We start from the raw sequence: 27,050 nt of genomic DNA, 5'->3' as shown, positions 1-27,050 counted from the left end.
ACCTTAGGTGTAGTAGTGGCTGTAAAGCAAAGTGAGGGAAATCTGAGACTAGTTACCAAAAACAAAACCAAGTTACATTTATTAATGGGGTCCACCCCCACTGCCCTCCTGGGAAGGGGAGGCCCCCAAGGAGCCCCTATCCCTGGACAAAATACAAATAGCAGGAAAAGGCCTATACAGAAAAGAATGTCTCTGAGGTCCTTTCATTTTCTTGTTTTTTATAAAAGAGAAAGTCTTTGAAGTGGGGCCTCCCAGCCAGGCAAGCCTTGGTAGGCCATGAGTCCATATGCCCGAGATCACACCTCAGAGCCTCACCCCTGCTCAGAGCACTTGGAAGAGCCTAGGCGGGCAGGGGGCCAGAGGCCCATCACACGCTCATGGTCATCCCTGGCGAGTACTGCAGAAAAAGGGCAGCGCGCAAGGAACTGGCTTAGCTCTGGAACAGGCTGGGACCCGCCCCCGAGGGGAAATGGGGGACAGGACAGGGCTGGGCCGGGTCGTGGGTGGACACAGGGAAGGGACAGATGAGGTTGGGCTGATGTATGAGGAAGCCGCCCTGGGGCGTGGGTCCTGGGGTAGGGTTAGATAGAGGCAGGACAGTGAGGTACGGGCAGGAGTGAAGGGGGTGGGTTCAGGGGAGGGGTTAGGATGCCGCGGCCGCCCCCCCACCTGGCCCGCCGCGGTCACGGTCTTGCTCTGGCCCCCCGGCCGCCCCGCCGAGGCCTGCCTGCCAGGCCCCTCCGGCCCGACGCCGCCGCGGGGGGGGAGTCGACGCAGTCGCTTACGCTTTCGCCCGGGAACGGGTGCAGGAAGGTCCCGGTGGCCGCCATCTCGCCGTCATCCCGCGGGGTGCCCGGGGCGTTGCTCAGGCCGGCCACGGCGCCGGGGGAGCTCTGGGGGCGGCCGCGGTCAGCACAGGACTTCCCACCCCAAGGGCCAGGCCCTGCCCCCTCCATCCCCACCCCACCCTCGACCCCCTCAAGGCCCCGCCTCCAGCAGGAATGCAGCCCCCTCACCTTCGGCAACCCGTCCATGTCTCCTGAGCCTGCAGACGGACAGATGACAGGCTCAGACCGACAGACGACGGCCACCCAGCTCACTCACGCCTGTGCCGCTTCATCCACCCGCCAGGAGCCTCCTCTATCCAACCTCAGCAACCCCTTCCCCGTATCCCAGGAGCCCAGACCAAGTCACCCTCCTGAGCTGCCCCCGCTGCACTCCCATCCCCAAGCCAGCTCGTGGGGACGTCCTAGGGAGTTCCAGTAGAGGGGACACGGGGGCGGAGTGTCAATGCGTCCCCGTAGCTTAATTGCTGGGCACTGTAGTAGACGCAGCCAGTCACTGACCGCGCCCTACGGGCCGGAGAACTACACGGACGCCTACACTGCTCTCCAGCAGAAGGGCGCCAGGGGGCGCGCGAGGCCAGCAGCGCAGGCTCGGAGGGGCAGGGGCGGGGACCCGGGACGTCCACTCACCCAGGGATCCGTTTACGTGGTGAGGTTCCATTGCACTCATAGCGGCCATGGGGCCCTCTGAGCCTTGGCCGAGTGGGAACTGAGGACACAGAGGCAGCGTGGGACCCAGGCCGCCAACTGCCAAGCGAGGTCATTGCCTTGGGAAGTACCCCTGCAGTCCCCACTCACGTTAGCCCTGCCGGTGCCCGGCCCAATTGGGGGGTTCATGATGGTGTACATGTTCTCGCTGGAGTTGGTGGAGTCTGGGGAAGACGCAGGGAGTGAGAGGCTTCCCCCAAACACAGCTCCCATCTTCCTCCACCTCCCATAGGCCATACCTCCAGGGCTAGGCATAATGGGTGTTCCAGGGGGCCCACCTCCTGAGGGTCCCTGCACAAAAAGAGAGACAAAGAATGAGAAAGGCACCTCACCTGCCATCCCACAGCCCTACATGCAGATCTCCCAGCCACACCCCAACTCACCGTGTAGCTGCCAGGTGATGAAGAGGAGTAGGGGATCTGGGAACAGGGACAGCTGTAAGCAGTCAGCCATGCTGCTCACCCAGCACCACTGCCCACTCTGCCTCCCCCACACCCCCACACCCCCACCCTGAGACTCACTGAGTTGCCACTGGGGCTGGCCCATGGACCACGCACTCCTGCACCCCTGGAAGACATGATAGATTGTTAGACCCTGGAGTTAGATCACACAGTACACAACCCCTTAGTGCAGCAGACGGTACCTGAGACATCACCTTGGGCTCCAGGGTTCTAGTCCTTACCCAATGGCCTTTTAGCCATGAGACTAATTGCTACCCTAGGCCTCAGTTTCCCCACCCAACAGTGACAGTGAACTAAACAATATTCAGGACTGTCTTGAAGATTCACGACCTGTCCTAGCAGACCCAGCCCATGAAGCTGGGTGCTGGCCTTAGCAGTGGTGGACACATTCCTGGGGTCCTTGAGGGCCTTACATGTTCATGGCAGGCAAGCCTGGACCAGCAAGGGAGTTGAGAGGGGGCCGCATGCCACCTCCATAGCTCTGTGAAGGCAAATGGGCTGTGAGGAGGGAAGGAGGTACATTCCCTCAAGCCACATCCCCCACCTGGGCCCAGCTCTTACCTGGGGCCCAACGCTGGCCATGCCCCGTGGAGGTGTAACCCTCTGCATTGGGCCACCCATGCTCGGATGTCCTAGGGTACAGCCAGAAAGGGGCTCAGACCTGGACTGCTCCCCAACATAAACACAATGACGAGGCAAGGCCAAGGCACTGAACTTATTAGCTTCCAACTTAGCAGAGTGGGGAGACAGCAACTAGAGCTTCCCTACTCACCCTGAGCACGTGGGGAGGAGTCCATGGCACCGGAGAGGAGAGGCTGGGAGCCAGGGAGGCCCACAGGAGGCTACAGAGGGGGCATAGTGGCACTGAGTATGGAGTGTTCCCACCCTGGCCCAACTTGTCCCCCCCTCATCCCTCTCTCACCTGACTCGGCATCCTCAGGGTGGGCCGGGGGCCCCCTGGGAACCGCGGTGACATGAAGGGCTGGAAGAGGTGGGGGGGATCAGCACCTCCCCCCACCTTCTGGTACCCCAAAGTTACCCCATTCCTTCTATGCCTGGGTCCCCATCCTGGATCACCCCCTTCTCCAAAACAAGCCAGCCAACTAGCCAGTAGAGGGGGAAGAAGAAAGACAATGGGGATCATGTGTTTTAAGTGGGGGGATGCCACAGGTCCTTACCTGGCCATGAGGCCCCATCATAGGGGTGTTGGGGTTGTGGGGGGGCAGCTGGGAGCCAGGGGGGCCCTAGGAGGACAGAACCAGGTGGGTTGGGGACAGTGAAGTCATCAGAAGCCCTGCTGAGCCTGGCCATGGAAGGGGAAGGTTGGCCATTCAATGGGACAAGAAGCTCTGCAGGAAGGGTCTGAGGCAGGACTAATGGCACCAGTGGTCACTAGAACCACTGGTGGCCACTGCATCTTCAAGCACTCCATCCTTACACTTGGGGGCCTCTTCCTGGCTGGCCTTGCCACGGTCCAAGTGGACAACCCCCAATCCAACTCCAGCCTACAGGCCTCAGGCCCTCTCCCCATGTGGGGGCCCCCACCCTTAGCCATACGTTCACGCAGGATTGGGGAACAAGGGGTCTCAGCCTTAGCTGTACCTGGAAGAAGCCGGCTGCCATGGGGCCTGCAGCCATGGCGTCGTTGGGGGCCATGCTCCCCATCACGGGGCTGGGCGTGGCCACAGCACTCTGTAGTAAGGGGAGACCCAGAGGGCCTGGTGAGGATACTTCCTGCTTGGGGTCTCACCCCTTCTCTCTGCAGGGGCCAGTCCCATGAGAAAAGGAGCTGTCAGGTGATGAAGGGAAGACTTGAACCCAGGCCACTGGACCCTCTACCCATGTATGGTAAATGGAGGAAAGGTACACAGGTAGAGGAAGAACAGCTGCCCGCATTTCCACCCCCACCCCAGTTAAGTCACCCTGACAGGCCTCTGACCATGCCAGCTTGGAGTCCCAGTCATGAGAAGCATCCAGCCTGAGGGTCCTGTGGGTCTGAAGGGCCCAGGATGCCAAGCACCTGTCTCAGCCAGCTCCTAAAGGAGGCCCTCACGCTAGGCCCACTCCAACTAGGCCCATGTCCTCTAGGCTGGCAGGACAGCTTGGCTGGGCCCCCAGCTCTACCCAAGACACCCCAAATAAACAAAGGAAAAAATCTATCAAAAGTTCTAAGATGAACCTCCCAGAAGACTCCTCTCTGAATCTCCTGGGCAGACCTCTGTCCCATCCCACCTGCCTCTTCCTCCAGGAGGGAGGGAGAGCAGGATCTGGGGTGGAGTACTCAGGTCCTCAACCTCCCCTCAGACAGAGTAGGGGAGAAGACTGGGTGCTAGAGAGGGGGATTTCCATGTATGGGAAGGGCAGTGTCTCTGGGGGCAGCCCAGGGCAGGAGCAGGCTGACAAGCCACTTCTGCTGGTTCTAAGTCCCAAACCTGTCTGCTTCTGGGGCCCACAGGGAGAGAAAGAAGAGGAGCGTGGGGAGGAATGCCCAATCTACTAGGGCAGAGGGCCACATCTTAGCATAAGGAGTGGGGAGGACTCGTTTGCTGCCCTGTGACTATAGTGTGTCTCCATCATCCCCTCCCCAGCCAGGCCCTGAAACCCAAGAGGAAGGAGATGGGCTGTCCCCTGGGCTCTGGAGTTCACAAAACTGCAATCACACAGTGTTTCCTGCCCTCCAGGAGTAGAGAAAGGGGCCCTTTGGCTGTAACAGGTCCCTTGGGGATACCCTCCTGCTACCTGCAGAACTCCAGGCTTGGCCCTCTTTCTGCCCTTACTTAAGGGTCAGCCTCAACAAGGATACAGGGAGAAATCTCTCCAATCCACCACAACTAAGCACACTCAGCACTCACAAGACCCAGAGCCAATCATTTGAAAGCCACACATCCCTGGCCCCCATTCCTGTGCCATATTCCCAGTTCCAAACTCTTAGGTCCCCTCTGGGCTATGGCCCCCATCTCAGCCTCTGCCACAAACACAAAGGCCTGGAGCAGCTGGGTTCACAGGCTGCCTCTAGCTAGACAGGGGGCACCTCTGGACCCCGGGCTGTCCACTCTGCAGAAAGCAGGGAAGGGAGTCCCCCCCCCCCGCCCTTTTCAGGACACAGCAGGCACCTAAGCATTTCCTAGGGAAGTGAAGAAGAGGAGGTGGCTGGGCACTATGCTCCAAAGAAGAAGGAAGTAAGGCTCAAACCCACCCTTAGCCCCTCATGGCTCCCCAACTCTAGGCCCTGAGGACTTAATCCAGAGCCAGTCCTCTCCCTGGCCAGTGGCCTGGGCTGGACTCCCTAATCCTCACAGAGGCACAGGCCCCTCATGTTGCCGTACAAATAGGCTGGGCTCTTATATTTCCTGGAGACGCCAAAGTGGTTACTGAAGTCCAGGAGCCAGAAGACAGAGCTCCCATTTGGATAGCCATGCTATAGCAAGAGACCCCCACTATGTAGGAGCCAAGGACAGGGAACTCCTTCCCTAGTTAGAACAACAACAGCAGCCCAGCTCAAAAGATGAGTGTCATGCAATGGGACAGGCACCCTGGGGCCTGGGCAGCCACCTCCTACTGTGCCCCATTCAGCCTCCTGATGCCCTGCACTGCCATGGTTAACTGACTCAACATGGGCAAGGAGACATGTTCATGTTCATGGCCGGGAGCCCTTATCTGACCTCCCTGCCCATGAGAGGGAGGTGGGATGGGGAGTCAAAGAGGCTGTTAGACCTAGTCTGGAGCTGGAGTGAAACGGGAGAACAGAGTCCAGGAGACACCATGGAGGCATAGGGAGGTAGCTCTGGAGGAATGAGAGGGTCATCCACAGTGGGCACACAGCTCTGTTGAGACTAGGGCAAGGGGACTGCACAGGGACAGTGGGACATCATATACAGGGAGTGATACTGGGGGAGAAATCAGCATGGTATCTCCACTGCCATGCACAGGCATACAGCATATAGGAGGCCTCTGTTCCAGTGAAGGGGAGGGTGGGCAGGACTGGTCCCACAGGGGAGAGCCGATCGGGCACTTCCCTCTAAGGGCCTCCTGCTCTGCAGGAGCCACCTTTGAGGGGCTAGGTGGCCAAATGCCAGGGATGAAGAGAAGGGCTGCCACCTGCTGCTCATGACAACATGCCACCCCTCATGTTACCTGCCCCTACCCAGCCTCCTCTCCTGACAGGTCTCTCACCCCCTTTCAACCCAGATGGAAACAGAAGTAAAAACCCCAATCAGGAGCAAGTATCAACAAGTACTCTAGTGCTGATGCCATTAGAAGGCCCAGAAAGGCTGGGGTAGGTGGACAGTTCCTCCACTGTACTTGAGGAGGAGGGGAGGAAGAGGTGGCACCCTCCTCTACTGCCCCAAGGGGACCCTGAGGAGACAGGTGTGAGCCTGGACCAAGGGGAAGGTGTAGGGACCCTCCAAAATGGCCAAGATCCCAGGTGGCACCCTGCAGCCCTGCCCACCCCAGCCTCCCTCAGGCTGTGCAGCTCCCCCCCATCCTGGGCCACAGGAGTGGGGACTCACATAGTCCTGGAAGGCCTTGGCCTCACTGGAGTGCTCACATGCCTCTCTGCGGTCAGGAGCTGCACAGTACAGGTCCCAGAACACACTGGAGGTAGCAGGGGAACGAAGGTTGCTCCAAGCCCCACCCCTGCCTAGCCTCCCTCCACAGTACCCCAACAGCCCCACACGCACCACCACCAGGAGTGCAGGAACCCAGGGGGCTCCCCCAGCGTGATGTTCTTCTCCCATCGGATCTGCAAGAAGAGGGAAGGATGTGAGGGGACTGCTCCCTGACCCTCCTCACCACCTAGCAGTGCCCAGAGAACACAGGGAGTGAGCCTGGTTGAATGGAGGGTCCCAGGCATGCGCAGAGGCAGATCCACAGATAGGGAGACAGATGCCTAGACACCAGCCCACAGGCCCTGACCCCATCCCACCACTCAGTTCCCAGGGCCAGCAGAGGGGCAACTCCAAACCACACCATCTAGGAACCCAGTGGGAATAGGGTGGAGGGGCTTAAAGAGAGGCAGGAGGAGTTTACCTCGGACAGAAAGGTCTGAGCTGACTTCTGGGCACCAACGTGCAGTAGGTACTCGTACACATACAGTGCCAACCTGTAGGGCACAAGGAGGTCAGGCCAGCTAAGGCTCTCCAGGGGCCCAGGGCCAGCCCTGAAGCCCTTCCCCTGGCTCTCAGACGTGCAGGTGGAGGATATAGATTCCCCACCAGTTGCTCAACCTGGACAACTCCTACTCATCTATTAATACTCTGCCTATAGGCCCATCCCAGGTATCCCTAACCCCCAACTGCAAGCCAAATTCTGCTCCATTAAACACTCCCTTGGGCACCAAGTCCTGGCCCCATCCTCCTGGTGCTGACAACCTAGAGTGGCCTGAGCCCTGGGAAAGTCTTCTGCCCAGTCACAGGTGTCACTCCTGACTATACCAGGTGAGGAGTCCCAGTATGCCCAGAGACCACTGCCTGCCAAGGAAAAAGGGAAAGGGCCCTCCCCTTCTATGACCCCTCACTCTATGGGTGTCCCTGGTCCCCATCCTCTTCCTTGGTATTGGGCCCATCCACCAGCGGTGGCCACAATCTTTCTAGCAAACTCCCCCCAACAATGCCCCTGGGAGGAATCTGGGAAATGGGTTTGAGGAGGTAGGGCCAGCAGTGCCACACAACTGCTACAGCATCTCTGTCCCTAAATTCCCACCATGCCCTGTGAGTCCCCAGCCTGCCAGGGAGCCCTGGAGTTGCTTCCCCAGCAACTATCCACCCCAAGAGAATAGGCCTGGTCACATGGGGAAACTGGGCCATCCACCCACCTCCAGTCTACCTGCCATACCAGGTAGCAGAGGGCCACAGTCCCCAGGCAGCAGATTCTCCCAACTCTCTGGATCTGAGCTATACCCTCTTGATCCTCCCAGGGTCCTCTTACTGCCCAACCAGACCATCCGTGAGCCTGTGGGGATGGATGGTGGTTCTGGATCCCAGACTGAGGACTCCCCAAGGGCAGGCCTGAGGGTAAGCTCCCCTGGAGGCGGTGGCAGGCCCTTCCACATGCCTCCTCAGCCTCAGCTGTCAGTATCCCTAGCCAGCCCTGCTGCACTACCCTTCCCTGGCTGATTTCCCTGGCTGATGGCAGCATCCTAAAATAACCTTTGTTTGACTCACGCTCTGCTCCCTCCCAGCCAGGCTCCTTAGGGCTGTAGCCTCATATCTCAGAGCCCCCCAGCTCTCCTGCCCCCATCCCCCAGCCTTCCTATCTACAACCTTCCAGAGTGCCCCTCTGTGCAGTGCATAAGACCAGCCCCTGTCCTGGAGGTCACATGGCTGAGAAAGTGAATCATTTGGCAGGATGGCAGGGGGTGAGGCCCCAGAAAGGCAAAGGGGCAGCGTGAGGGGTCAAGGCAGGCATCTGGCTTAATACAAGGGCCTGGAGCTAACAAGTACCCAAGGTGCAATGACAGGACAGAGGGGTAGGGCACACAGCTCCTAGTGTCAGTCCCCTGTCACCACCCCCAAAAAATACCCAGTCTTGATCACCACTGCATCATGCTGGTCTTGCTGTCAGGAGTTCCTCTAACCCAGGGCCCCCCAGTTCCGACTTCCTACCCCTTCCAAGCTGCATTATTTGCCCCATTTTCTTGGCCCCTCAGCCTCCAGGCCCACCTGTCCAACTCACCTATCTGACTCCCCTCTCTTTCTCGGGGCTTCCTAAGACTTTACCAGAAACTAGTATCCAACAGGATTCATGTTCATCAATGGATGAGCACAAAAGGCCAGGGAGGGCAGGCTCAAGGGAGCAGACCCCAGGGGCTGGCCCCCCTCACCCTCCAGACCCCAGGAGAGAGGCTGAGAGGGGCCAGCCAGTTGCCTGGCAACTTTGAGGTCAGAGCAGTGAATGCTAAAAGCTGAGGGAAGTGAGATACTGAAAGACAGAGAATAAGACAGAGCCTGGGGAACCCAGGCAGGTGCCCAGGAGAGAGGGGGACAGCATGAAGGTTCAAAGTTCTGCTGTGCTGTGGCTGCCATGTGGCTACTCCTTCAGAGGCAAACAACGCTCCTGAGGATCAGGTGAGACTACTGAAGAAGGTGGTTCACCAAGGGCTCTACAATGTCCTTTTCTGTCTCCCCTTAACCTCGACTGTCCCCAGCAGCATCTGACCTGGGATTCATTCCCTAGGAGCCCCACCTGGCTATATTCCTCCCTCTCACCTTTAGCCTCCATAATCTCTACTGCTTTCCCTTGGTGGCTACCCTTCCTGCTTTGATGATATCTTTTTTTTTTTGTAGACAGAGCCTCAAGCTGTCACCCTGGGTAGAGTGCTGTGGCATCACAGCTCACAGCAACCTCCAACTCCTGGGCTCAAGTGAGTTTCCTGCCTCTGCCTCCCAAGTAGCTGGGACTATAGGCACCCGCCACAACGCCTGGCTACTTTTTGGTTGCAGCCATCACTGTTGTTTGGCGGGCCCAGGCTGGATTCAAACCTGCCACCTTAGGTGTATGTGGCTAGTGCCTTAGCCACTTGAGCCACAGGTGCCAAGCCTGATGATATCTTTATACAGCAGCTATCCATAAGGGGCTCTGGCCTAGCCTCCCCTCAAGTAAAGCTGGGGTCCACTGTCAACCTGAAATCTATATGCCCAGCCTTAGCATGCCCCCACCCTCTCAGTTCTTCTCATCACTGTTGACCTTTAAGCCACAGCCCAGACTCCTATCTTCTCACCTTGACCAGATGCCATCAGCTCAGCCTTTACACACACACCCCATCGCAAGGAGCCTCTGGTGGCACTCAGGGTATGCACTTTCATGAGGATCCACCAAGCTGTTCCCTAACATCACTGCACTTACTAAATTAAAAAAAAAAAAAAAAACCACGAACTTAAGGAGATTTCTCTCCTGATTCAGACCTCTCTCCCTACGCCCACCAAACACCTAGTACAGGTCACCTTCACCTCTCACCTGGACTACTACAGCAGGGCCCCTCCAGGAGTTCCATCCTCCCTGTCCTCCCTGACCTCTATAGTCTACACCCCCTCCTTGCTCAAATATTCTTATTCTCTGGCTGGCCCTCCCACCCCAGGGCCTTTGCATATGCTGTTCCTTCCCTGCCTGTCGCATTTGCCCCCAGAGACCCAGTACAGCCCCAGTGTTACTTATCAGAAGCTTCTTCACATCTAAGCCCCCATTCTACTCCATTTCCCCATCAGCCTAGTCATTACCATCTGACATGCTGTGCACTTAGAACAAAGCTTAAGGGGTCCTGGGTCCCCAGTCACGCCCAATGAATGAAGAGAACAACACCTGGACCCCTCTCCGGATGCTGGAAGGATTAATGGAGCAGATTTAGTTAGCTGCTGTTAGAAGCCAGTGCTGATTATGTCCATGTTAAGGATTCTGGAATTTGTCCTAAGAGTGATAGGAAGCCAAAGAAGGTTTTCAGTTTTGCTGATTCCCCTTACAAGTTGGTACTTTTATTATTATTATTATTTTGCAGTTTTTGGCCGGGGCCAGGTTTGAACCCACCATGTTGGTATATGGGGCTGGTGCCCTACTCCTTTTGAGCCACAGGTACCGCCCCAAGTTGGTACTTTTATTTATTTTGAGATAGGGCCTCAAGCTGTCACCCTGGGTAGAGTGCTGTTGCATCACAGCTCACAGCAACGTCCAACTCTTAGGCTTAAGTGATTCTCTTACCTCAGCCTCCCAAGTAGCTGGAACTACAGGCGTCTACCACAACAACTGGCTATTTTTTGGTTATAGTTGTCGTCGTTGTTTGGCAGGCCCAGGCTGGATTCAAACCCGCTAGCTCTGGTGTATGTGGCTGGTGTCTTACTAGCTTGAACTACAGGAGCTGAGCCAGTACTTTTAGTTTTTTTTTTGAGACAGGAGCCTCCAGCTGTCCCCCTGGGTAGAGTGCTGTGACATTACAGCTCACAGCAACCTCCAACTCCTGGGCTCAAGCGAGTCTCCTGCCTCAGCTCCCTAGTAGCTGGGACCACAGGCGCCCGCCACAACACCCGGCTATTTTTTGGTTGCAGCGTCATTGTTGTTTGGCGGGCCCGGGCTAGATTTGAACCCGCCAGTTTGGGTGTACATGGCTGGCACCTTAGCCACTTTAGCCACAGGCGCTGAGCCGGTACTTTTACTTTTAAAACAACTGAGTCTCAGGGAAGAGTTGTGGGATATTTTTGTTTTTGATAAAATTTTTTAAAAGCTGGTTGTTTGGTCAGGGAGTTTTGGAACCCATAGGGCTCTTCCCTCACAGAGGGTAGGTGGCTGGAGAGGAACGTGGGGAGGCTCTGGAGCAGCACACAGCTTTCTTCCAGAGGGAACAGGTGACATGAAACATGCACCAGCCAGTGCAGGAAAGCAGAGACACGCGGTGCTGGTGCCATAACCACCACTGTAATTATGAAGAATAACCATAACAGGTTCTCCCTGACCAACATTCCTCCGGGACGCACATGCTGCTGGGTGCTGAGGCTGCCCTCTGCTCATGGCCTTGGTTTACTGTCTCATCCATCACCAGGCCTCATTGCAGTCCCACAGCAACCCTCCAACTCACAGTGCTCCCTCCCCTCTGCCAATCCTAGATGTCTGGCCTCCAACAATTTCTTGCCAGGGTGGCAAACCCTCCACACTTGCTCCCCTCACCACTGTTGTTGCCATTGCCCCCAGTGGCCAGAGTGAGAACCCCCAATACTGAATCCCACTCTAACTTCTAACTTCTCTGGCCATCCTCAGTGGCTCCAGTTCCCTCCGCAAACTCAAAGACTCTTCTTGGGGTTGGCACCTCAGGAACCTCTTACCTCTTGGGCTAAACCACCTGAATCTATGTGCCCAGCTCAAAACCAAGCCTGGAAGAAAAGCACAAGATGCCCAGTGATACCAACCATGGTTGTCATTTATGGAACTATTCTATTTTGTTTTTTGAGACAGAGTCTCATTATGTCACCCTCAGTAGAGTGCCAGAGTTTCATAGCTCACAGCAACCTAAATTCTGGGGCTTAAGCGATTCTCTTGCCTCAGCCTCCCAAATAGCTGGGATTACAGGCACACCCCCACCCACAATGCCCAGCTATGTTTTTGTTGCAGTTGTCATTGTTGTTTAGCAGCCCTGGTGTATGTGGCCGGCACCCTAACCACTGAGCTAGGGGCACAAAGCCTATGGAACTACTCTAAACCTACTCTGAAGCATTTAAGCACTCAAGGATATACACAAATGTCCTTGTATGTAGCCCACTCAGACCCCAGCCTTCCTCCACTGTGAACCCTCGAGGGCAGGTGCCCAGTCCTTTTCTGGAGCAGGCTGGCCTAGACCTAGCTTGAGAGAGAGGCCGACAAGCTCCAAGAGGAGCTTGAGGGGGCTCAGACTGGGGCCAGAAAAAGAAGGGAAAAATGGAAGGGCCTTATTTTTAGAAGGCAAGAGGCTCAGGCTGGGCCCCCCTAGCTCAATGGTTAGGGCTCCAACCACATGCTCTGGTGCTGGTGGGTTTGAACCTAGCCTGAGCCTGCTAAACATAACGAAACAAAATAGCCAGCATTGTGGTGGACACCTGTAGTCCCAGCTACTTGGGAGGCTGAGGCAAGAGAGTCGCTTGAGCCCAGAAGTTTGAGGTTTCTATGAGCTATGATACCAAGGCACTCTACAGAGGTGACAAAGACAGATTCTGTCTCAATTAAGAGAAAAAAAAAAAAGAAGGCAAGAGGCTCAGACCAGGGGTGAGGAGGTACAGTGCTAGAGAATTAAGGATCAAAGCAGTGTAACCCCTTCACCCCATTTCACAGAGAAGGAAACCAAGGCCCAGAAACAGGAAGTGGCTCGCCAGTGCCTGATATTTCCTGAGAGCTGGGTGGCTGCTGTGTTAGTTGCTCTACCTGTGACCTCTCATACAGTCCTCCTGAGAATTCTGAAAGGCAGATAGTTTATTCACATTTCACATGAGAAAACAAACTCAGGGCCACCAGCCTAACTCTCTAGAGCAGCAGCCTCCACATCTCTCAGAGCTTTCCTGTACCCCAAAACTGAGTTCTTGGCATGTCGCTACTTTCCCAAAGCCAAAGTGCCCCTTTGGTAAAATGGGGAAAATGACCATCTAGTGTTTTCTAAGCTTTCTTTAGCAGAACCCCATCTCCAAATTGGTGTCTATGTGGGACTCTTCATGACGAACAGAAAGGCACAGGACAGCTCTGGCCAAAAATGGGACCCTTAGCCTCCACACCAGGAGTCAAGGTGTTTCTGAGGATCTTGTGTCCTAGGACCAGCATCCTCCAAGCACTTCTGCTGGGCAGCCTAGAGATGAGGGTTTGGTGGGGGGAGGGGGACCAGGATAACCCCCTCTTCTAGCCCTGACCATGTACAGAGGCCAGGTTCAACCAACATCTCTCCCGGGAGGTCTTCTAGGGTCAATAAAACAACTTAAACCCTACCACCCTGGATTAAAATCTATTTTTTTTTTTGAGACAGAGCCTCAAGCTATCCCCCTGGGTAGAGTGCTGTAGTATCACACTCACAGCAACCTCCAACTCCTAGGCTCAAGCAAGTTTCCTGCCCCTGCCTCCCAAGTAGCTGGGACCACAGGCACCTGCCACAACACCTGGCTATTTTTTGGTTGCAGCTGTCATTGTTGTTTTGGTGGGCCCAGGCTGGATTCAAACCCGCCACCTTAGGTGTATGTTACTGGTGCCTTAGCCACAGGCGCTGAGCCAGCTAAAACCTTTTATTCCTTCTCTTAATCTCCATGGCTACCCCCTTAGCACAAGCTGCCATGAGCTCTCTCCCAGAAAACTGTGCCTACCTCCCCTGGGTACTCCTGGCCTCTATTCCTGACCCCTTATAAGCCCCAATCCACATGAGAGTCACAGTGCACTTTTTTTTTTTTTAAAAGACAGAGTCTCACTTTATCTCCCTCAGTAGAGTGCCGTGGCGTCACAGCTCACAGCAACCTCCAACTTCTGGGCTTAGGCGATTATCTTGCCTCAGCCTCCTGAGTAGCTGGACTATAGGCGTCCACCATAATGCCCAGCTATTTTTTTGTTGCATTTTGGCCGGGGTCAGGTTTGAACCCACCTCCCTTGGTATATGGGGCAGGCGCCCTACCACTGAGCCACAGGCGCTGCCCTGCCACAGTGCACTTCTACAAGCCTTCTTGTGGCCCACATGACTACCCCTTCCTTCATCTTAGCTCCTTTGCTTGCTCCTCAGGGCCCTCTGACATGCCTCTCACCCTTCACTATCACCCACTTGCTTTCTTCATACTGCTTTCTTCACATCTGAAGACCTGAAATCAGCCATGGGTAACAGGATCCCTGCCTTCCTGCTAGGAGGTGGGGTTTTTCAGGGCCCAGGCCTGCTGAGCAAGTGAATAATTCCCACCTTCAGACTCAACAGCTGCCTGGAGACAGAGGAGACAGGCCAGGAATGGGTGACCGTATCAGACACCCTCTGCTTCCAATCTAGGTAGAAACCAGATGCCAGTTTTTTTTTGAGACAGAGCCTCAAGCTATCACCCTGAGTAGACTGCTGTGGCATCACAGCTCACAGCAACCTCCAACTCCTGGGCTCAAGCGATTCTCCTGCCTCTGCCTCCCAAGTAGCTGGGACTACAGGCGCCCGCAACAACACCAGGCTATTTTTGGTTGCATCTGTAATTGTTGTTTGGAGGTCCGGGGCTGGATTTGAACCCGTCAGCTCAGGTGTATGTGGCTGGTGCCTTAGCTGCCTGAACCAAAGGCGCCAAGCCAAAGATGCCAGTTTTTGAAAAGTCTTTGTACTAAAGGGTATTTGAAATTGGAACCCAACTTCCTAACTGTGTAGACAAGCAACAGAGGCCAGAGGCCTCTTCTCCAAAATGACCCAGAGACTGGGCAGAGAAGGGATGCTCATCTTTGTGAAGGGGAGGAGAAATCCTAATGTCAGTCTAGGCAGAAAACGGAGGTCAGGAGGCAGAGTCAACCAACATTCAGGGTTTCTCTTCACTCCCCAGATGATCAAATCCTTGATTCTGGCCTAGCCTGAAGGCCTGTCATCAGGGGAGCCCAGTCATCTCTCTGCTCAGTGGTCCACGGGCTCAACTTCCAGGACTCTGCAAGTTGGCCATCAGCCAGTGGTGCCATCTTCCTGGCACATTAACAATACTGCAAAAGCTGGCGGCGCCTGTGGCTCAGTGAGTAGGATGTGGGCCCCATATACTGAGGGTGGCGGGTTCCAACCCAGACCCGGCCAAACTGCAACAAAAAAAATAGCCTGGTGTTGTGGCGGGCGCCTGTAGTCCCAGATACTCAGGAGGCTGAGGCAAGGGAATCGCCTAAGCCCAAGAGCTGGAGGTTGCTGTGAGCTGTGACGTCACAGCACTCTACCGAGGGCGACAAAGTAATACTCTGTCTCTAAAAAAATAAATAAAAATAACAATACTGCAAAACCATCGGCTGTTCTTGTTGTGGGACAGTCAAGGCTCCAAGCACCTTTCAAATGGCACTGTTACTATACCTGCATTTCTCAGGAAAGGAAAGGGAGCCTAAGAAAGGGGTTCTCCCCTGCCCAAAGCCACAGCGCCAGCAAGCAAGCAGCAGTCTAGTTTCAGGTATTTGGCAGCCTCCCCGCCCCAAAGCCCCAGCCCCCACGACCCTTCCTTCTTCACCCGCACCACGGTCTAAGAAGTTAAGAACCTGACCCCTGCCAGCCAGAGAAAGCACCCAGTAGAGCTCATGACCACGCCCAGAGTACTAGTCCCCCTACCCTCAAGGGCTGTGAACTGTGCGGCCTCCTTGGGGGCCCCACGCAGCTGCCCAGACCAGGGCAGACAGGTGGCGATGCGCCCCTCCGTCCCTCTCCTCCCCTCTCCAGCTTCTTCCGAGTCGCCGGGGTCCCCGGGTGCCCACCCAGTCTTGCCCACTCCGGAAACTTCCGCAGAGGTTCCGCTAACCTCTCAAGACCGCATGGATCACCTAGCTCACCCAAGGTTCGCCGCTCGAGGTCTCGGCTACCCTCAAGTCCCACTCAGCTCTTAAGCATCCCCTCAAATCTCGAGCCCTCGGGTCTCGCGCGCCCCCGCAAATCTCGCGACCCTACAGCCGCTCGGGTGTCTTACAACCCTGGAGTCTTGCGCACCCCCTCAAACCTCGCGCCCCTGGGGTCTCCTGTGCCCCCTTGTATGACTGCGCCCTCTCAAACCTAGCTAGCCCTTCACCCCAACTTGACTTTCTAACGCCCCCGCAAATCTCGCGCCCACGGGTCTCGCGCGCCCCTGCAAATCTCGCGACCCCTCGAGCACTCTCGGGTCTCGCACGCCCGCCGCTCGCGCCCACGTGTCCGTGTGGTGCCAACCCGCGCCGAAGCCCACGGAAGCAGCGCGAACACGGAGCATCAACCCCGGTCCTCGCGATCCCGGCCCGCCGACTCACTTCTCGCGGGCCTGGCTGTCGGAGGGCACGGCTGAGCCCTTGCCCCCCTTGGCGTACATGCTGCTCCGCGCCGCCGTCTCCGTCGCTGCCGCCGCCGCCGAGGCCCACACCTGTCAGGCGGCGCCGCGGACCAAGCTCGCCGTCGCCATAGCTACCCCACGTCCTGGGCCTCACCGCCCAGAGCCTCGGGAGGGCACCGCGGGCATCGTCCGCGCGGGGGAGCTCCAGACGGCGACGGCAGAGGCTGCTCCAGCTTCAGCTCCGGCCGCGGGTTTTATTTTTCTTCTCTCTTCCTCAGCGCGGGCTGTTCCGGGAAGCGCGCGCCCCCTCCTCCTGCCGCGCGCGCCCCTGCCCGCTGCTTCGCCGCCGCCCGCGGGCGCCGCTCTTAAAGGGGCGATGGCAGGCGAGGGGGTGGGTCCCGTTGCTGGGACCGCGGGCCTGGCGCGCACGCGCAGTGCTCGCCGCGGAGGTGGAGGGGTTTGTGGGGGGTTGAGGATATACAAACTCAGTCCTTGAATGCGGACGGCAACCTGGGGACACACCGCTGATCACAGTTACACACTAAAAGATTGGCGACCCAAATTGCTGTACACCCAGGAACACAGCCACATTCTTAGTCCCAGCGACTCAGACATAGCACACCCATATACAACACAAGTCCCGTAAAGTATCTGGGTGTGGGGCGGCGCCTGTGGCTCAAAAGAGTAGGGCGCCGGCCCCATATTGGTGGGTTCTAACCCAGCCCTGGCCAAAAACTGCAAAAAAAAAAAAAAAAAGTATCTGGGTGTGTCATGCCACAGAGCCACTCAGGCCCGGCACAAGTGGAAACCGCCACACACCCAGCTCGGCCAGCGACACAAGCACAGCCACACACACAGCTCAAACAATGGCTGTCACAGAACAACTAAACGCACAGGCCACTGCACACGTTGTTGGCACACATCTGCACAGAGACACGCGCTTAGGCAAGGCTATGCCATAGTTTCTGACAGCTGTGAAAAGAGCCCATGCACTCGAGGTCAACCTGGGGCACCCCATCACAGCCTTCTGAGAACTTCGCATGGCACCGGGGTTCTCACTGAACTACGCCCAACCCAGCTCCACAGTCACAAAGCCTGTGAACAGCCGCGGCCACACCACATAAAACAGGCCACACAAATATGAATGTATGTCCTGAGAACCTCCCTGCACCAACCCATCTGGGCGACTGCAGGCTGTGCTTCTGAGCCTCCCTGTTGCTAGCTGTAAATAGGGTGCATCCCATCTCTAATTGCTCCTCTGTGGGATTCTGTGGCACAGACAGTGGGCGCCCCATTTCCCCTTGTGTGCAGGGAAGGTAGGAGTAGGAGTGGATACTGAGGAAGGGCCCCCCCACACAGGGCAGGAGTGCAAGGGAATAGTGGAGACCTGTGTGCTAGGGGACCTAGGGGCCGTGTTGGCGTGGGAGGGGTGTGGGGGGAGGCGATCCACTGGACAATGAATTTAGCTATGAGTATTCTTTTCTCTCCTACACGAGTCCGCGAGGGTGTGTGCGTATGTGTATAAACCTGCGGGTGGGGGGGTTGGCAGGCACCCAATGAATACTCCCTGTTGGGGCAACTGTCCCTTAACTGGGCTGTGGCAGCTGTGTGTCCACAGCGGTCGTGCGGGGCCGAGTCGCCCAGAAGGCGGGGGTGTACAAGTATCTGCGAATGTGCGCGTGTGTGCCTCCGCGCGTGGGTGGATCGCCAGCTCTTTGGGACCTGTGTGGTGTAGCTGTGCGCTCACGTTTCCTGTGTGGCGTGTGCGTGTGTGAGTCTATTTCTCCTAATGCTAGCCAACTCCCAGCTCTGGACAACACTCCTCATCCTCCACCCCTAGCCGTCTGGCAGGCGGGAAGTCTGGAGCTGCGGGGATTCCAGACCAGCAGGAGGAAGGGAGGGACAGGGCCGGCCCCAGCTCCGCCTCCTCCCCGAGGGGCCCCAGAGAGGGACTGGGGACGCCAGTCCTTCCCACTTCCTGTCCAGCCAGCCGCCCCCTCCCCCAGCTTCCTCTCCTGCTGGCCTCAGGGCCCAGGCCCTCGGGAAGGAGGGGAGGGCGCTGAGTACTAATAGGGCTGCCAGCTTGTTGTCTACTGCTGGGGGAGTAGGGCCACCGTGGGGTGTGGGTTTCGGCGTCAAGGGCACCCGTAGTACTAATTACTGCTCTCCAGCGTCTACGCACAGAGAGGGTGCGGCTTACTCGAGTCACACAGAGCGTTGGTGACAGCCAGGGAGTCTGGTAGACACTTCTTCCAACACCCTCCATTTATTTCCCAAAGCTCCGTGGCCTTCTCTTTATCCTGTGTGCCTGGTTGGGTCCCTCGCCCTCCTTGAGCCGCGGTTCCTAGAGTCAGTGTGAGACTTGTTCCACCCGCATACACGTTTATTGAGCGACAGCTGTGTGCCGAGCTCTGAGAACCCAGTCAGGGCATGTTGCTTCCTCTCAGCGGAGCAGAGTGTCTAATGAGGAAGGCAGTCAAAAGGTGGCGAGTCAGTAGGATAATTTCAGGGTGTGCCACGTGCTGGGCTTTGGGAGGGACCCCGAGTGGACAGACGCGGTGACGTGAGGTCGGCCAGGTTCCTGGAGAAGGGTGGAGACGGAGGCGGAGGGAGGAAGGTGACAGGCAGAGGCGACCGCCGTCCGGCGTGCGGCACGGGGTAGGGAAAAGGAGGCGCAGCGGGTGGGAGCGACAAGCTCAGTTCTCATGGCAACCGGGAAGAATTTCCAAACACAGCCTGGGCGCCCGCGGGAAAGTATGAGCAGAGAGGGCTCTGGGGCCCACGCGGCGTCGGGAAGCTGAGCTGAGCGCACGCCTTGCGGGGGCAGAACCCACAGTTAGGGTCTTCCCACTCATTCAAGGAGAGGGCTTGGCTGGGTGGAAACATTTTTTTAATAAGGGAGAGGGGTGGACCTGAAAGATCTGGAAGCAAAGAGTTCATATTAAAGTCACAGCAAGTGCAAAATCTCTCAGGTGGGCACACAGAGTTGGAGACAGATGTGGCTGGAGTCGAGGGAAAAGGAGGGAGGTGATGGCAGAGGAGCCTGACCATGCCCGGTGGAGACGAGTTGAGATTTGTTCTAAGCACAGTAGGGAGCCATGGGAGGGTGTGGAGTTCCGCGCCATGGGCAGAGAGGTTGCTCGGGAATGGGCCCAGGGAGACGGGCTTTGGGCAGGACAGGTCTGGGACTTAGTGCGGGCCACTAGTGGGCCAGCCCTGCAACCCCTTCGCCGGCTCCGGGCAGCACTCCCGTACAGCTGCGCCGGGACTTCAGCCCTCGGCTGGGTCTCTCTGCTTTTTGGGGTGGGTGGTAGTGAATCACCCACCACCGACGTCCCACAAGCACGAGTCGAGGGCACAGCCCTAAGGAGACTGTGCTTATGGGTCAGGAGGACTTCCTGGAGAAGTGGCTCTCACTCCCCTTATGGCCCTACATTCTTCAGATCCACCCTACACAACCCCACCTCCCAGCTTTTGCAGTCGCCGGTCTTGTAGCCTGGAGAGATCTTTCTCTGGCTCCTCCAGCCCACCGTTCCTCCTCTTCCACCAAGAGGACAACAACCTCTCCCCTTCCACACTCCCTCCTCTTCCTCTTCTTTCTCCTTCCATCATTCCCGGGGCTCCTCCTCCAGATTGTTTCAGCTCTGGCCTTGGTTGGACTTGGCACTGTTAAGATAAAATAACGTGGGAGGCGCCTGTGGCTCAGTGAGTAGGGCTCCGGCCCCATTTACCGTGGGTGGCAGGTTTGAACCCAGCTCCGGCCAAACTGCAACAAAAAAATAGCCTGTAGTCCCAGCTACTGGTGAAGCTGAGGCAGGAGAATCGCCTAAGCCCAAGAGCTGGAGGTTGCTGTGAGCTGTGACACCACAGTACTCTACTGAGGGTGACAAAATGAGACTCTGTCTCTTAAAAAAAAAAAAGAAAAGATAAAATAATACATCCAGTTCTCAGCTGGTAGCCTCACCTCTCTGGGTCCCATATGTCTGAGGACACCATTGTGGGAGGCTATGCCTGGTTGTTGGAGTTCTGGGGAGGAGGCCAGGTTGAGTTTTCCTGATGACGTGTTTTTTTCTCTCTATAGGAGGTGGAAGCAACCCTCTCACTTCCAACTCATTAAAGTGGGGGACTCTGAGAAGGGCCAGAAACCTGGTTGGCAGCCCCGGAAGCCCCTCACCAGTGGTGCCTGCGTGGGAGGCTGGTGCAGCTGGGAGGAGGGGCTGAGCTATGAGACTGTTTCCTCCTTGCAGCTATAATTATGGGTAATTTTCTAAATGCAACACAAAAATTAAAACCCAAACAACACCAGAATGGGAGCTTTCATAGCAGCTGGTGGAGGGTCATTGAGACAGCTTCACTCCTTGGACAGACGTCCCTTAAATCTTGGAGTCTGGGGTTTCCTAAATGAGGATTATGCCCTAAGATCAAGACTAGGGTTCATAGAGGCAAAAGTAGCCACATGGAAGATCTGGGCCTGGGTTTACCTTTTTTTTTTTTTTTAAAGCCACAGGCCAGTGGGGCTGGATTTGAATCCTAGCTGTCCCATCCCACTGTGTGGCCTTGACAGGGAGCCAAGTGAACTTCAGTGACCTCTCTGAGTTGTGGGGTATCATGCCACCAAGCCCACAGGGCTTCAAGGGACTCTAGACAAGAGAAGGGACACGGAGAGCTTGGCCAGTGAGGCTCAGACAAACCTGCCGCCTCCCGCTCCCATGTCCATCTGCCACAATACTTAACCCAAGCCAGATACACTGCTCTTTTTCTAGCACCTCCTGTGGCTCCTGCTGCCCACAAATCAAGTCCTCAGCCCTACACTTGAATTCCAGAATCAAACCAATCATTGGGACCTCATGTATCTTATAACATCCTGCCAATTGCACTCTGAGGGAGGAGGCAGCATTTCTTCTCCCTATGTTACAAATGGGGAAACTGAGGCACAGAGAGGCACCAAGGGAGAGAGTCACATGAGTGACCCAGAGGCAGCACTGCCTCCAGCACCTGAGTTTGGGATACTCATTCTGGGAAACTGGGGACATTTTGTGGAAATCCCAGCCCTGGGGGGAGGATCAGGGAAAAAGGAATTGGGCAGTGGGTCTATAACAGCTGCTGGTCACCCCTGTGCATGCCACCCAAGCCCCACTACATGGCTGGACTCCCCACTGCCAACTCGTCATCTATATTCTCCCCTCTCATCTATATTCTCTCGTCATCTATATTCTCCTCTGGCTCTAGGAATACCCTTTCTGGATGCACCAGTGGCTCTAAGGTCTCTAAGGCAGCCCCAGCCTCTGCTATCTACCACCTTGCCTGCTCATTGGAGCCCCCCCTGTGGGGTTCCTTCCCCACTGGATTTCCTGGGGTAATCCCCTGGATACCCATGTGTCCTGCAGTGTCAGTGTGCAATCATGATCTTTTTTTGTTTGTTTGTTTTTTGCAGTTTTTGGCTGGGGCTGGGTTTGAACCCGCCACCTCCAGCATATGGGGCCAGCACCCTCCTCCTTTGAGCCACAGATGCCGCCCCAATCGTAATCTTTTTTTCTGGGAAAACACACTGAAGTTGAGGGTGGATAAACACCCCAGCCACCTCACCCAAGTGGAACCACTCTGAGACAAGTGTCTACACTGTCCCCCAGCAGTCCCAAGCAGGTTTGAGCTTCACTTGCCTCAGGCACTGCCTGCACATTGGCATCGGTTCTCTCTTCAGGGCTCCTTCCCTGCCTGTGTCAAGTCTTCACCCTCTTGGTGGTGGGGGGGGGGGTGTATTCTGGAGTCATTCCCAAATACTCCCCACCTCATCTGACCCCACCCCTGCTTTGAATCCTCAACCTAAAGCCAGCTTCTGAGGGCCCTATGCTGTGCCACGCACCAAGAACTTTTGCTTTGGTGCTGTTGTTGAACCTTCCCAGCAAGTGTTGATATATATGCCTATTCTGTAGAAGAGAAAATAAACTCAGAGCAGCAAAGCAGCTTGTAGGAGACGACACAGCAGGGAGCAGAGGCATTAAGTCTGACTTCCGGGTACCCTGTCAGTGCCCCTCTCTCTAGAGTTACAGTTTTTCTTCTTAAATGGTGCAAGAAAGAATTTTTTTTTTCTGTCACACACATGGGTTTACTTGACTCTATTTCGGTAGTGGAGTTTAAGAAAGAATTTTCATTGCACCTTAAGGTCCTACTCTCTGGATAGTATGGGAGAAGGGTCTTTTCTTTCCCTTTTGGGGTCCGTTGGCTTAATAACACTTGGGAATGGGTGTTTGCTAAGTACCAGGCACTGAACACTTTTTCATGTGGAATATACCCAGATCATCCCACCACAGGTCCTTTGTACAGACTTCTGGCCTGAGATCCCCTTCCCCCACCCTCTCCCATGGCCAGTTTCTTTTCTAGCAACACCTCCCCGGAGAGGTCCCATGCCCAACCTCTCTGGATTACATGACCCAGTTGGATCTTCTTGGAAATCTTTATTTCATTTATTGTTCTGGTAACCCCTGAGCTCCATGAGGGCAGAAAACTTGAATTTTTTGTTCTAGTGCTTAGAACACGTCCTGATATACAGTAGCCACTCAATACATATTTGTTGCCAAGAGAATGAACTGAAAATTAGTCCTCTGTGCTGGACTTGCGTGGCCAGGGTGGAGGGGCAGAGGGGCGGCCCTTATTCTGCCTATGCCAAGGCTGCGAAGTGTTGCAGTTTCAAGTATGACCACCTGAGGGCAGAAGAGACTCAAAGCAACAACTCCCTGTGCTCTCTTGGAACCTCCCTAAGACCCCAAGTTTAGGTGTGGAATCTATTCTGCCTCTTTTGGCTTTGCCCATTCTCCCAGGTGGGCTTCCAAATACATATTTATGTATTGAATTATTTCATGGCAAAAAGAGAAAAAGTCTAGAAAAAAATCAATCAGTCATACTAAAAAAAGTTTCCATGTTGAATTCTCCTCTGTGCATCGTTTTTTCTTTTCTGCTTGTATTTTTTTTCCCTAGGGAGGCCTTACTAGAAGAAGGAATGAAACTTCTCAGAGAAGCAATTGGAATGTACATCAGCACCCTCAAAACAGAGTTGACCCAGGGCATGATCTTACCTACACTGAAGGGAGAGTCAGTACACCCAGTGGCGCTGCCAGCACTGAAAACTGAGGAGCAAAAGGCTAAGACCACCGTTCCTTCAAAAACCCAGTCGAGACCCACTGGTGTCAAAATCCCCACTTGGTCACCCTTTTTATTTTATTTTATTGAGATACGAGTCTTAATCAGTCACCCTGGGTAGAGTAACATGGCTCACAGTAACCTCAAACTCACAGGCTCAGGTGATCCTCTTGCCTCAGCCTCCCGAATATCTAGGACTACAGGAACTCACCACAATGCCCAGCTAGTTTTTCTATGTTTAGTGGAGATGGGGGGTCTTGCTTTTCTCAGGCTGGTCTTAAACTCCTGAGCTCAGACAATCCACCCACCTCAGACTCCCAGACTGCTAGGATTACAGGTATGAGTCACCATGCTTGGCCAAGATCACCCTTAAAGAAACCTTCCTGACATCACCAGAGGAGCTCTATAGAGTTGGTTCAGGCCAAAGGGTTTACTCATGTTCTTGCAATGGTAGAAGCAGATAAAGGTGGGAAGTCTCTGATGCTAGATGGCAACATCCCTGGGGGAATTTACTGTTCTGGTCCCTGAGAACAATATTATGATGAACTGGAGGTTTAAATCTTAGCCAGAGGGGAACTTGCCACTATTACCTTGACCTTCACTGATAAGAATGGAGAGACTGGTCTCTGCACCCCATAGTTCAGTGGTTAGGGCCCTGGCCACGTACACTGGGGCTGGCAAATTCGAACTCAGCCCAGGTCTGCTAAACAACAATGACAACAAAAACAGTAACTAGAAATAGCCAGGTGTGTGGCGGATGCCTGTAGTCCCAGCTACTTGGGAACTGAGGCAAGAGAACTCTGAGGCTAAATCCCAAGAGTTTGAGGTGTGAGCTTGTGAGGCCACAGCATACTACTGAGGGTAACATAGTGAGATTCTGTCTCAAAAAAAAAAGGAGGGTGGCACCTGTGGCTCAGTGGGTAGGGTGCCAGCCCCATATACTGAGGATGGTGGGTTCAAACCCAGCCCCAACCAAACTGCAACAAAAAAGTAGCTGGGTGTTGTGGCAGGTGCCTGTAGTCCCAGCCACTCAGGAGGCCGAGGCAAGAGAATGGCCTAAGCCCAGGAGTATGGAGTTGCTGTGAGCTGTGTGATGCCATGGCACTCTACCAAGGGCAATAAAGTGAGACTTTGTCTCTACCAAAAAAAGAAAAAAAAAGAATGGAGAGACTGGGCTGTGCATGGAAGGCCAAGGCATCCCTGCTCCTGAGGGAGAAGGATGCAACAAGGCTGACAGTGGAACTACTTAGCATCAAACAGGCCTTTGGCTATGGTGCTCGCTTATTTTAGGGTCAGCAGCAGGGGGCTCCAGCCTGCCCATCAATCCAGTCCTTGCCTGACTGGTGCTTGTTTCTCACAGGATTGCACCATCTCAGTCACTAACTTGGGACCTGAGCCCCTCCCCTCTGCAAATACCCTGGGTTTGTGCATGTTTTCTGCTGCATGGAATCACATCTTTTATGTGTGCATATGCTAAATAAAATTTTGTTTGTTTGGGTTCTTTTGAGACAGAGTCTTACTTTGTCACCCTGGGTAGAGTGCTGTGGCATCTTAGCTCACAGCAACCTCAAACGCTCGGGTTCAAGCAATTCTCTTGCCTCAGCCTCCCGTGTAAATGGGACTACAGGTGCCTGCTACAATGCCTGGCTATTTTTTTTTAGAGACGGGGTCTCCCTGGCTCAGGCTTGTCTCAAACCCGTGAACTCAGGCAGTCCACCCGCCTCCTCCTCCCAAGTGCTAGGATTACAGGCATGAGCCACTGCGCCCAGCAAAATAAAAGTAATTTTTTAAAAAAGAGAGAGAGAGGCCTTCCTAGACTAGCCCTTAGCAAAACTGTGAACCATCAACTCTACTCTCCCAATTTCCCTGACTTGATTTTTTTGTCCATAGCACTGTTCTTTTCTTTTCTTTTTTTTGAGACGGAGCCTCAAGCTATCCCCCTGGGTAGAGTGCCATGGCATCACAGCTCATAGCAACCTCCAACTCCTGGGCTCAAGCAAGTCTCCTGCCTCAGCCTCCCAAGTAGCTGGGACCACAGGCACCCGCCACAACGCCCGGCCATTTTTTTAGTTGCAGCCATCATTGTTGTTTGGCGGGCCCGGGCTGGGGATTCGAACCCGCCACCTTAGGTGTACGTGGCTGTCGCCTTAGCCGCTTGAGCCACAGGCACCGAGCCAGTACTGTTATTTTCTAACCTTTATAATCTGCTATTTTATGGAGCATCACATCTCCCCTTCTGGGAATGTCAGCTCCCAAGGGTAAGAGTTTTGCTGCATCCAATAGGTGCTCAGTAAATACTTGTAGAATGAACAAAGTCCTCCAAAAATTAAAAAAAAAAAAAAACACCTAGGCTGGGTTTAGTCACTCATGCTTCTAATTCTAGCACCCTGGGAGGCTGAGAAAGGAGGATCACTTGAAACCAGGAGTCCAAGAGCAGCCTGGTCACTATGACAAGACACTATCTCTACAAAAAATAAGAAAAATTACCTGAGTGTGGTGGCATGTACCTGTATCCCAGGTCCTTGGGGGGCTAAGAGGGAAGATTGCTTGAGCCCAGGAGTTTGAGGGTATAGTGAGCTATGATTGTGCCACTGCATTCCAGCCTGAACAAGAGTGAGACCCTGTCTCACAAAATAATAATAAAAGAAAAGAAAACCTAGCAAATATAAGGCTAAATACTCCCTTTGGCCTGCTAACTAAAGGCCCATTTCTCCATCGTAAAATCAAGCCCAAATACACACATCCATGAGCAACACAAAGTTTCATTGTGTGCTGAGAAATCACTCTACAGACCCTTCCAGGTAGATGCAGGTAAATAAATCTTGTCTCTGAGTGCAGTGTAGTCCTGGGTTAGTCACATGGATTCAGGGCAGACCCTCAGTTGCTGTAGAGGGTCAAGTTGTAGTTGAGGAGGCTACTCAAACACCCTGTGCCTCAAACGACTATTGTGAAGGTTATATGGCTTAATATTATTTAGCCAGTACTTGGCTGCTGCTATCATAATTATTATAAATGTCAAATTTGTACTGCTGTATGATATTAATATTTCTTTTCTTTTCTTTTTTTTTTTTTTTTTGAGACAGAGTCTCGACTTTTTTGCCCTGGGTAGAGTGTTGTGGCATCAAAGCTCACAGCAACCTCCAATGCTTGGGCTCAAGTGATCCTCGTGCCTGAGTTTTTCTAACTTTAGTAGAGATGGGGTCTCGCTTTTGCTCAGGCTGGGCTTGAACTCATGAGCTCAAGCAATCCACCCACCTCGGCCTCCCAGAGGGCTAGGATTACAGGGGTGAGCCACTGAGCCCGGCCAGTATTAATATTTCTTTGTTTCACTATAACTATCTTTTTTTTATTTTTATTTTTATTTTTTATTTTTTATTTTTTTTGAGACAGAGCCTCAAGCTGTCCCCCTGGGTAGAGTGCCATGGCATTACGCTCACAGCAACCTCCAACTCCTGGGCTCAAGCGAGTCTCCTGCCTCC

The 27,050-nt window shown here is 54.7% G+C and overlaps 1 protein-coding gene and 1 pseudogene across 1 annotated transcript; one reads left to right on the top strand and one right to left on the bottom strand.

Annotated features, from left to right (window-relative positions):
• Positions 1-52: 52 nt before the first annotated feature.
• Positions 53-16,793, bottom strand: SSBP4 (single stranded DNA binding protein 4). Its single transcript, XM_003796566.1, has 18 exons — positions 16,415-16,793; positions 7,046-7,118; positions 6,697-6,758; positions 6,526-6,610; positions 3,617-3,706; positions 3,193-3,258; positions 2,937-2,996; positions 2,787-2,856; positions 2,576-2,646; positions 2,428-2,495; positions 2,075-2,120; positions 1,937-1,972; positions 1,793-1,844; positions 1,644-1,717; positions 1,476-1,554; positions 1,017-1,045; positions 786-893; positions 53-397 (listed from the first exon to the last, which is right to left on the bottom strand). The coding sequence occupies exons 1-18, from the start codon at positions 16,471-16,473 to the stop codon at positions 368-370; spliced, it is 1,158 nt and encodes a 385-aa protein (XP_003796614.1). The 5' UTR covers positions 16,474-16,793; the 3' UTR covers positions 53-367.
• Positions 16,794-16,810: 17 nt separating this feature from the next.
• On the top strand, positions 16,811-24,821 carry LOC100964589 (annotated as a pseudogene).
• Positions 24,822-27,050: the final 2,229 nt, after the last annotated feature.

This window comes from Otolemur garnettii, unplaced genomic scaffold (genome assembly GCF_000181295.1).
Source record: "Otolemur garnettii isolate 467f Iridium unplaced genomic scaffold, OtoGar3 scaffold00105, whole genome shotgun sequence".
In the NCBI taxonomy this organism is placed as follows: domain Eukaryota; kingdom Metazoa; phylum Chordata; class Mammalia; order Primates; family Galagidae; genus Otolemur; species Otolemur garnettii.
Note: the sequence above shows the minus strand (reverse complement) of the source record. Positions and strands in the feature narration are given on the sequence as shown.

Excerpts from the sequence above, each read along its gene's own strand:
- SSBP4 (XM_003796566.1), bottom strand. The coding sequence starts at position 16,473 with ATGTACGCCAAGGGGGGCAAGGGCTCAGCCGTGCCCTCCGACAGCCAG. Across the intron at positions 7,119-16,414 it reads GACAGCCAGGCCCGCGAGAA|GTTGGCACTGTATGTGTACG; the intron begins GTGAGTCGGCGG and ends TGTGCCCTACAG. Across the intron at positions 2,997-3,192 it reads TGATGGGGCCTCATGGCCAG|CCCTTCATGTCACCGCGGTT; the intron begins GTAAGGACCTGT and ends CACCTCTTCCAG.